The sequence below is a fragment of the Anopheles bellator genome, chromosome 2 (genome assembly GCF_943735745.2).
Source record: "Anopheles bellator chromosome 2, idAnoBellAS_SP24_06.2, whole genome shotgun sequence".
NCBI lineage: Eukaryota > Metazoa > Arthropoda > Insecta > Diptera > Culicidae > Anopheles > Anopheles bellator.
The window spans coordinates 23,129,824-23,140,593 of NC_071286.1; the positions used below are offsets into that span (position 1 = coordinate 23,129,824).

General features: G+C 51.4%; 2 protein-coding genes across 4 annotated transcripts; both read right to left on the minus strand.

Moving 5' to 3' along the window:
- Positions 1–527: 527 nt before the first annotated feature.
- On the minus strand, positions 528–5,953 carry LOC131208424 (segment polarity protein dishevelled). Of its 3 annotated transcripts, XM_058201168.1 has the most exons (3): positions 4,157–5,953; positions 3,921–3,953; positions 528–2,687 (listed from the first exon to the last, which is right to left on the minus strand). In XM_058201168.1, the coding sequence occupies exons 1-3, from the start codon at positions 5,844–5,846 to the stop codon at positions 2,419–2,421; spliced, it is 1,992 nt and encodes a 663-aa protein (XP_058057151.1). In that variant the 5' UTR covers positions 5,847–5,953; the 3' UTR covers positions 528–2,418. The 3 variants fall into 3 exon arrangements, with proteins under 3 accessions (XP_058057151.1, XP_058057153.1, XP_058057152.1); XM_058201170.1 differs by lacking the exon at positions 3,921–3,953 and having other exon boundaries at positions 528–2,648; positions 4,178–5,953; XM_058201169.1 differs by lacking the exon at positions 3,921–3,953.
- A 2,503-nt stretch (positions 5,954–8,456) lies between these two features.
- On the minus strand, positions 8,457–9,617 carry LOC131209485 (pancreatic lipase-related protein 3-like). The gene is made up of 2 exons (XM_058202562.1): positions 8,764–9,617; positions 8,457–8,694 (listed from the first exon to the last, which is right to left on the minus strand). The coding sequence occupies exons 1-2, from the start codon at positions 9,584–9,586 to the stop codon at positions 8,474–8,476; spliced, it is 1,044 nt and encodes a 347-aa protein (XP_058058545.1). The 5' UTR covers positions 9,587–9,617; the 3' UTR covers positions 8,457–8,473.
- Between the last annotated feature and the right edge of the window lie 1,153 nt (positions 9,618–10,770).

A 10,770-nucleotide genomic window follows, 5' to 3' on the forward strand; every position in this document is an offset into this window, starting at 1 on the left:
GCGAAAATTGCCTCCTGCACCCAAATCTGAATTTTGTTTACTGCGCTTAAACGTCACGATGGTGGACGGTGAAAGTTGTAGCGCGCCGACGCGTATGGCCGGAGCTGTCAAAAAAACATCGCACGACGAGCGCAAGTTGTAGCACGGCCCAAATAGCAAGAAATTTAAAAGTACAATTAAAAGGTTTACTTGTAAGGTTTACTGAACAAAGGTTGCACAAATGCGACGTCCAACGACGACGATTCAATGGGTTTATTGGACTATGGAGCCGGAAATGAATTGAATCAAAATGCCAGCGATTAGCGTTCAATTTGAACATCAAAAATCTTAGGGAATTTTATTCATACGACCGTTGAGGTACAACCACTCGAGAGACGAATTCTTTCATTGCTGCCACACTAAACTTTTACCCTAATTAACGACACAGCTTAGGTGGATTACAAGTTCAATTAGTTCATTTGCTTTATTACTTTGCATAATCATCATCCTGCACCATCTTCCGGCTTTCCATGTTTATTTTCCTTCCCTTAATTCCCACACTTTACTACACAGAACACGACGCCGCGTGCCGCAAACCCCTGCCGCACACGTGGGCTCCGTGGTTGGCGCCAATAGTATATTGTTCAATTTTGTTTCCTTCTCAATATAAATTCGTATTTGATCGCAATGTTCGCAGTGGCTGTGCTGTCCCGTTTTGATCCCACCATTAGTGTGTTGCTCCGTCGTGTTCGCACCGGCATGCCGGCCAGTGCCGTACACCCAAGCGCGCGTGAGTGTAGAAATTTGGCCGCACTGTTGCGTTGTGGTCACCCTACGTGCTACTCCTATCCGGTATCGGGCTACTTCTTGATCGTGATCGCGCCTGGACTGCTGCGACTGAACAGCGACAAACTGCTGCGACTACGTGAGAGATACGGCCGAGATTACGGGCAAAAATTCATTCGCAAATTTCATCTTACCCACCATCGTCGATTGAGTTTATAAATTAGTGAGACAAATGGCCGCGCTTTGTCCGGTGACCCGTGCGATGCAGGCATTTCTCTTGTCCATCCGAGAAAAGCGGAAGCATTTCGGGGTGCATCTTGCACGCCCCGCATCGCACAGTGACGATCACGATCGCTGACACAGTTTTAGTATTGATCGGCTCCTCCCTTTCATTACCTTACGTTTTAAATGTATCCAGTTTTAGTTTTAGTTCTGCTTCGCGCTACTCGTATAATTTGCTTAAACTTATAGTTTGTTTTCTGTGTTTCCTTTTCGAACTGCCTCCGCTCATCATCAACATCAAATCTACTGTCCCTTTTCCAATTACGTTATGCAATAAGATCATACGTTCTGTCCTTCCCCGATCATTCGCTCGCGCGCGCGCGCGCCCAGACACACACATAGCTTAGCAGTTCAGTTCCGGTATAAATACTCTAGCGTTTTGTAAAATATCTATATATATATTTGTTGCCGTTTTGCCAATAAAATAATCGATACTCGCGTAATAATAATAATCGTAGTAATAATAATATTAATAGTACTCATAATAAACACATTTACAATGGTTTCGGAAGAGAACGGAATCCAAGACGGTTGCTTGCGCTATCGCAACCAAAAACAGGGCGGGGCCAACAAAAACTTCACGATCTTAAAAATGCGATTAAAATGTCCTTACGGAGCAGTGTGACCACAACTTAGCGAGGACACAAGATCACAAACTGCCCGCTAGTTGCACAATGGAAGTGAAATGAGGACGACATACAAAAACGGGCCCTTTCCTTTCCTTCGGAAGAACCTGCTAATGAAGCCAAACGGGAAAGAAGGGAAAACTGGGTCCGGGTCCTAAGCTGCCTGCCTCGCCGGGATGTGGCTGCGTTGTTGGCACCCGAGAGGAACACCAACAATTATGCACCGCCGTGTGCCCTGGCCGGACCCTGTGTGCTGGATGATGTATGCCAAACGCCGTCCATCATCCTATATATTGCAGTGGAACTACCAAATAAAAGCATTCTCTGGGTTTCGCTTTTCTTATCATTTTCCCGGCCCTTTTGCTCGCTCTACTTACACAACATCCCCGCACACACACATACAGACATACGTTACGTTAGTGTTTTACCTTGTTTTATACTTTTCCTAACTTATTCTCTGTGTTTTCCCTGCTTTTCCAATAGTTTGCGATAGCATTCGTTTCCGCGCACATACACCGCGCTGTGGTCACCTCTTGGCGGGCGTGGCACACGGGACGAATGTCGTCCCGCGCCGCAAGTGATGTGTCTCCGTCTTCCGTCGTCTTCGTGAGCCCCGTCCGTGGGTAGCGTCTCATTCCGTTTTGTTTAAATTTTATTTTGGCTTTTACTTCGCCGCCCAGCGAAAGACCCAGCCTAGGCCGTGATGCCCCGCCACCATCGACTGCTGCTGCCGGTGCCATCCCATTTACTGATTGTTGTAAATGTGTCCCGGTTCCTTGCGGCCTCCGGTGCGGCCAAACGACTGCTGAAGCTGCTGTTGCTGCTGCTGAAGTTGCTGAAGCTGCTGCTGATGCTGCAGGGTGGTCTGCTGTTGCGGCTGCTGCGGCGGAATCGGCTGGTGCTGGAAGTAGATGCTGTCCTCGTATCCCTCGTCGTCGTTCGTGCTGATCAGCTTGCCACCGCCGCCGCCTCCTCCTACACCGACGCCGCTGCCCACGCGCGTTGTCTTAAAGTCTTGAGAGACACCAACAAAACACCACAAACGGAACGGAACGAGAAAACGGATTGGTTGGTTGGTTTGGTTGAATGTTTCGATTTTTTGTTTAATCATTGTGCAGTGTGTATGTCATTGTTCGGCAATTTTAGGACCAGACCGGATTCGTTTCAAATGGGAAATTTTACAGCAGAAACAACACGAAATTTAATCCAAAATAGTCATTCGGCCGCTGGCCGCAGTGGGGTTGTGGAAATGGACGGAGAGAATGAAATGGAGAGGAGTGATGGATCGAAACGGAAGGTGATGGTGTCAGTCCAGCGGTGGTGGTTGGTGGTGGCGTCGACAGAGGACCACATAGTTCCAAGCGTGAGGCGCTCGCGCCCCTGTTTGGTTGCGTGTTCCGTTTGGATTGTTTTGTTAAATTGTTTTTCTCATTGTTTTCGGCAAAAGATGGGATCGAAATGAAAGCAAATCATAAATAGCTCAAAACTGAAAGTAAAAAAACCAACAAAGAAAATTCGTGTAATGGCGGCGTTGTTTTGACGGCGATTGCGTTGGGCTGGGCCGAGGTTGGTTGCCCCTTTCGATGGGAATGGTTAGGAACGGGTTCGACGACGGGACGAGGTGTGAACCGTGTGTGTATGTGTGAGTGTTTGTGATAACCTATCATACAGGTTGCTTGGGGAAAGGAATACAATAACCAACAAAAAAGGATGCATTTTTTACACGAAAGAAAAGTGTGACAGGCTGACAACGGCATCGTCCTGACGCTACGATGATGCCAGCAGGAGAGCTGGTGCCGGGATTGTAGCATAAAATAAGGACAGGCGGAAAACAATATTCATCTGTTAGTCTGGTTCGTAAAGAGCCGACATTAGTCCCCCCGTGGGCTTCCGTGTGGGACTAATTAGCACCACCGGCAGTTTGCGCGGCGTCGTAAAAAGAGCGCTGGGTAGCAGAGGGACTGGGACTACATATTAGTACAAAGTTTGGAATGTTATTGAATCTTAATTCATACTAATTGTGTTAGTATGTACACTACTGGAAGCATAACTAACTGTTGCTATCAGATGAACTGTTTGGTGTTGTCTTTCGTTAAATGCACACAGTCAGTGAAAGAAGATTAAAGAAGACGCATCACTCTAATTCAATATGCGGTTTGTTAAACACTCCAAGCCGATTAGCGGGATTATTTTGTTTGAAGAAAGAACCATAGATGTAGACCAAAAATAAAACAAAACGTGTCCCACCTCCAGTGCTGTTGCCGTCACCGTAACGGAGTGCTAGCAGAACCGAAAAGTAAACGAGAAAATTATTAGTAAAAACGAAAAGAAACCAACCCGGAACAACGTCCGGAATACGGATTATGGGCAAAGTATGGATGGCAAACAGAAGGTCATTGCCTTCTTCTGCGCTCCTGCTTATTCCGCGGTGCGGGGACAGACCGGACAGGATGACGGGATGTGAGTGACGAAAAATGAAGTACCTGAAATGTCTTGCTCATTACCGCGGTTCGACGAGCCGGACGACTTGTTGGACGCGTTGGCAATGGTCATCTGGTTGGCCTGCTGTATGACGGCCGCAATGTCACTTTGCGACGCGGACGTGTCCTTGCTGGTGAGGATGTCGGAGCTGCTCGAGCCGGACGACGGGTGGCGCTCGCCGGTGCACCCGTACTGGATCGGTTGATAGCCGTGCGACGGGTTGTAGTTACCGGAGTACGTCATGTAAATCGGCGGGTTCGGCAGTGGCGCAATGTCGCTCAGCATACTTTCCGTGTCGTCCAGGGACATATTGGAGATGTCTTGCCGGATGCCGTTTCCGACAACGTAGTAGCACTGTTCCGAGAACGTCAGCTTGTTGACCGTGTGCTTGATATAACCCCGCCGCAGCATCAGCGACACATACTTTCGCGCCTCCCGCCGGTCGCCGATGCCGTCGACGTGCTCGAGTATCCAGTTGACCACGTCCGCACCGATGAACGCGTTTGGGATCGTAATCTTTAGCCACATCCGGTCCCGTATCTCGAGCCCACTGTCCGGCTTGGTCATTGCGCGCACAATATCCTTCATGTCCATGTCGGCGTGCAGTCGCTCCAGCACCGACTCCGGTAGGTCCGTATTGATGGTGTCCTGCGAGCGGAGTGCGGCGGTGTGCGCTACCCATGCGCCCGGATCGATCGGCCGCACCGGTTCGGTGCGCGGAATCGTAAAGTAGCCCTTCGGGTTCGGGTCCCAGCACTTGGCGACCACCAGCTTAATCGGGCCCGGCTTCTGCACCACCTCGCGCAACACCCGCACCGCCTCATCGTTGGTCATGTTCTCAAAGTTTACGTCGTTCACCTGCAGAATCATGTCGCCCGGCTCGATTCGGCCGTCCAGTGCCACCGCGCCACCCTTCATGATGCTACCGACGTAGATGCCACCGTCACCGCCCCGGTTCGACTGACCCACGATCGAGATACCGAGAAAGTTGACCGTGTCCATGTTGATCTGTACCGTGATGATGTTGAGCGACATTGTCGAATCCGTGATCGAGCTGTAGGACGAGGTGCGGGACATGGACGGGGCCCGCTTCTTGCGCCGCTGCGGTTTCTTGCGCACCTGCAACCGCTGCACACTACTACACTCCGTCATGTCGCGATCGAGCGTAATTTCGCTCTCCGTCTCGAACAGGCTGGTCGAGTCGAGGTCGCTCGAAACGACGGACGCCGACTGGTAGGTGAGCGGATTCATCGGCATCGTCATCATGCTGTTGATCGTCGGCTTGTTCATGCTGCGCAGCTGCGCCAGCGTGGGCCGCCCGTCGATCATCTCCGTCGGTTGCAGCTCCGAGCAGTCCGACTGATTGGAACCGTCCGCCGTCACCAGCCACGAGACGACCTTCCCGTTGAAGCACGGCAGTATCGTCGCGTCGTCCGCAATCTCCTCCTTCACCACGCCAAAGTCCGCGTCCATCGACTTGAAGAAGTACTTGTAGTTGATGTTTTGCTTGTTCAGCACCAGTTTAAAGTCCTTCAGGGTGACCTGCGGCGCCGGGAGCGGTATCTTCACCAGATACGGTGTCGTCTCGTCGTCGATGTGATAGATCACTTTCGTTTCGCCACCGCCCCCGCTCCCGCCAGTACTGCTGCCGCCGCCCCCTCCGCCGCTGCCGGTAGAATTTTTATCATCCATCGTGTGGAGCGAGAACTTAGAGGACTTAGGCCAGAGGAAAATACGTTTCACTCCGATACCACACTTTCTTCCGTCCGATCGACGGGGCCCTTGTTTCCCACGCACGCCCCCACTGTCACCGACTTTCACTTTGAACACCAGACTCAATCGGTCCGTTTTAGCTCTGTAACAGGCGCACAGTCAGTTTGGGGAGAAGGTTTCACGGGAAGCTCACTCGATGGCACAACATTCCATTTTCATCTAATTCACACGATCCGGAAGCGAAAATTGATGAGCTGCCTCTTTAAAGTGCCCCCTCACGGACATTTAGCAGCCCCGTGGTGGTATGTTCCTGAAAGTGGAGCAAAAGGAACAAAGGTTTAGTTTTGTTTCGTACTGCAAAGAGAACCTCCGAACGATCTTTTGCATAATGAAGCAATAGAATCAACTGTAACAAGGCGCTCTGTTGCAGCCAGTGGGTGGCCCCAAAGTGACCCATCTCCGGTCGCCGAAGGGCTCCTGCGCACACCACTGGCAGCGTGCATATGTAAATGGTCTCTCCGAACGAACCGATTAACCGGGTGGAAGGGAGTCTGACGGAAACCGGTATGGCGTTAGTCGCCGTAGGAAGTGATCCAGTTGCATACGCAGCGATCGCGGAAGCTAACGGTCGCCTAACTAGCTGTCGGTTTGCCGGTTCGCACGGCAAGGGAGATGCGATGGGAGCACAGAAAACGGTGTCAAGTGTGCCATATCACGGAGCCGCGACGGTAGCATGATAACGACGGGCGTTAATGCATTTAATCTGCACAGGAGACGGACCCCCGGTCAGAAAAGCATCGCACAAATCGCGGTCGGCTGAACGCATCTTCGAGCGAAAGGCAAGGAACAGGAATTTCCACTTCCGCCGTGTGTCTCATGGGCCAGCCATCAGCGACGTGACACGGAATCAGTGGAATTCTAGCCACCCCGTGCGTGAGGAGGCCAATGAGACGGCGCCGGCGATTAGTGTCGGCATTTTCACGCTAAACCCTTCGCGTTCGCGTCCACCATGTTATCGATGGTTCGATGGCCATCTTCCGACGCGGCGGCGGGGCCAAAGAAAATGATGAACAGAACGTCCGAAAAAAAACATGCTTCATACACAAATCACACTCCGTTCGCGCTGACGACGACGGCAGCAACACCACTACCAACGCCACGCAGATGCTACGGCCTACTATAGGGTGATGAATCAAGTGTTTGGCTTCCGAAGATGAGGCGCAAACTATCGATTGAGACTGTCGCTGTATGGCACGTAGCGCCGTCCTGTTGATACCAAATGTCGTCCAAGCCAACATTTCTCGGTTGGTTTCGCCAAGCAGAATCAAATCCGGGGTTTAAAATCCAAACACTTGATGGATCACCCTATTTGTGCATGCTGCGGCCGCACGATGCGATCAGCACGCATCGCACGCACACAGACGCAGCGCTCACTTGCCTCTCTGGCTGGCTGGGAGTACGCCCGCCGCCGTGTATTGTTTCCAGTGATTTCGATGGCACGACAAAAACACCAGACCCAGAAAAAAGTCGACGACGACGGCCGATGCACTGCAGTGGAATGATGTTTATGGTGCCAAGCGGTGAGCTCACTTTCCCTCCTCCATCGGGGTCTTCTATTTTTTTCTTCGCTGACTCCGAAGCACCTGTGTGCGCTAACGATTTCGGGAGCGGACATTCACGTTCGGCCACGGCCAGCACTTGTTTCGATACAAATACACACCTTCCGAGAACCGGGAGCCTGCAGAGACAACCCGTGCACTTTTGTGGCGTGACGTCAGGCCAGTAGGCAGGCGATACAACGTCGTTTCTCTCCGCTCGCCCCACACTACGCCCTCTGCCGTCCGCTGCTCCGATGCCTACCAGGACGCATAGCAAAACGAGGCGTATCGCTCGGCGGTGGCCATTTTCCGCTGGAAAACAGTGCACCACGGTGCGAACGGTAACGCGCTGCCGTTTGGGCAGAAATTCGTGGGCCAACGCAACAGGAAGGGTGCACTTTTACGCGTAAAAACGAAAATCACAAAGCCCGACTCAGCACTACCGAAAGTTCAGTTTTCGATATGAGTGACCCTGGGCAGTGAGCGCCGCGGTGACGTTCGGCGAAAAGTTTGACAGTTCGCTCGCTCGCTCGCAGGGCTGCCAGGACGGGTGATTTTATAGAACACTTGTACTAAAACTTGAAAACACAATTCAATAATGGACCGAATGTTTTGAATTTATTAAAACCTCGGCTCGTTCAACCTCGGGTGTATGGGTAATGACCGTTGTCCACTAGCTCATGGCCCATGTGCGCCTTTGGCAAGTTTATTCGACTGCATAATATCGCAGGGAACAGCAATGCCCCGTCGGCGAGTTACCGGACTCTGCTCTGACCAGGCCGTGGGAGCAAACAACTGTAAACGGGGTAAGACAGATTGCCAAATAAATGATTTGGTTTTCTGGTTCGATTTATCGTATTATACTTCCAAATTTCCTCTTTTTCGGCGAAAAGTTTGACAGCTCGCTCGCAGGGCTGCTAAGATGGGTGAGTTAAGAGAGCGCTTGTACTAAAATTTCAAAAGGCGTCAATTTACTAATCGACCGAATTTATTTAAGACTCGACTAGTTCAACCTTGGGCGTACGGGTACTGACCATTGGTTGTAAGCACGAATATTCCGGCCTTGCTACTGTTCACCGGCTCACCGCCCATGTTCACCTTTGGTAAATCTATTCGGCAGACGCTTCCTTCGATTTGCTGCATATTGTCACAGGGCACAGCACTGAATCCTGTCGGCGAGTAAACGGACTCTGCGTATAGTTCCCAGGCACGGCCGTGCGAGCAACTTACTGTAAACGGGGTCGGACAAATCGCTAAATTAATAATTCTGTCTTCTGGTTCGATTTACAGTATCATACTTCCAAATATCCACGGCAGACATCCCGGCTGGTGCTTTCCCCCGTTCGGATAGAAATCGGCTGTTCCGATAGGATCGTACAGGCCCAGTGCGCCACCGTTTGTGTGTATGACCTCCACGTAATCGGCATCCGTGCTGGCCAACCTTGCCGAAGGGTCGGCACTGGAAAAGAGTGGCCCCGCAGGATCGAGCCCGAATATTGCTCCTGCCTTACCGCTCGTCAGTCGCTTGCCGCTCAAACCGGCCAAATGTGCCCCTAGGCTGTGCCCGATCAGTGATAATTCCGACAGCTCCAGTTCCGTGGAATTGTCTAAGAAGTCGATGAATTCGGCCATTGACCTTGCCACCTGATCGAGGCGCAACCGTAGCAGCACGTAATCCAGCAGCCCTCCCGCATTGCTCCAGTCGATTGTAATAATGTTGACGTCATTGGCGTATAGAAGCGCATCCTTCACGTTATTGCAGAACGCGGAGTGCTCACAGTTGCAGAATCCGTGCACGATCACCCGGGTCGGTTTGGAACCATTAAAGTAGCTCTCTCGGAGCGACTCTTCGGTCGGCACCAGCGATTGGCTCGCTGTTGGATTCTGTCGGCTGAACAGATGGAAGCTAACGTTGGCGGATGAATCGAACAGCGGAAGCACCCCGGAGGAGTAATAGCCGGGTGTACGTCCGGCAGACGTTAGCGCTTGCCGCCTTATCACACTGAAGTACAGATCGTCACAGTACCAGGAAGATTCTGCGTACTTGGCCGCAAGCTCGCTGTAAAGTAACGGCTTCAAGTTCCGCTGTGTCCAAATGCCAAACAAAAGGATGATCAACATGAACCCCACCAGGTATCGCAGGTTTCCTAGCATTTTCACTGCACTAATCGGACGATGTGTCCCCGAAGGATTACGCTATATGACTAATGAAATGATCATGTCTCTTCCAACCCGTTCATCCCGTTTCTGATAACGAAAGTCTACTGAGCTGTCGGCCTGCCCGCCTTATCGGACCTTCCAGACAGTGTGTACTATCGCTCAATTATCAATGGTAAGTTTTTCTTTTGCTTGCCTTGAACCGCGCATAAAGAAACCTTCACCAAACACCGCGAAACGGTGGCCACACTATCACCCTTAGAAACGTGAAATGTGTGTCCAATGGGTAAAGGCGACAGAATGGGTCAACCGCTGCAGAAGATCGCCCACGGTACGGCGGTCCGGCCCGACTGCAATTACCCCGCATGGTGTCCAGGAAAATCCATTACGGACGATTCTTCACGGATCTTGGACTTTTCTCTCAACCTACATTGCGCCACGGGCCACCGGTGACCGGAATGGGGTTCCACACATTCCACTAGGCCCGGTTTCTGGCCTAACGTTCGGCAAAACTGCCCGCCAGTGTGGTTTGTTTTCTGTGGCGGGACGATTGGTCCAATCCGCGGTGGAAGTGGATGGTCATGGAACAGCAAAACCCGTTCCATTGCCGGACGTACCGGACAACACCGGGTCAACGCGGAGCATCGATAATGTTTCATCCAATTTTAAGGTTACCTCTGACAACGGTGGACGGCTCCGGCAATGGGAATGACGATTAGTGTGCCAAATGGCACCAGACCACAGTGCCCGATCGTGGGCAGTCAATTCCTGCCTACGGAACCTTATTTTCATTTCATTTACGAGTTTGTTTTCGTTCGTGACACTTTAGGCCATTTTAACGGCTCGCTGCAAACGGTCGCTATTGCCCAAGACGCGCGGCCAAAGATTGATTGTTTTCGGTACGTTTTGGCTCAATTTTATAGTCTGTTTCGCGCCGCGGCTCCAGCTGTGACACACATTGGTGGGCGGTGTAGGTTTTGTGTGCCCGGAATTGGTGGGCTATTTGCTCTGAATAACCGGTGCATAACCGATTGAGCCTTGTGAATAATCGAGCATCTCCGAGATGGACGGAGACAGTTGATTTGGTTCAAGTTTAGTCGCCAACTCACAGAACGGCTGTGTGCCCTGTTGAAATCCAAAGTCCAAAT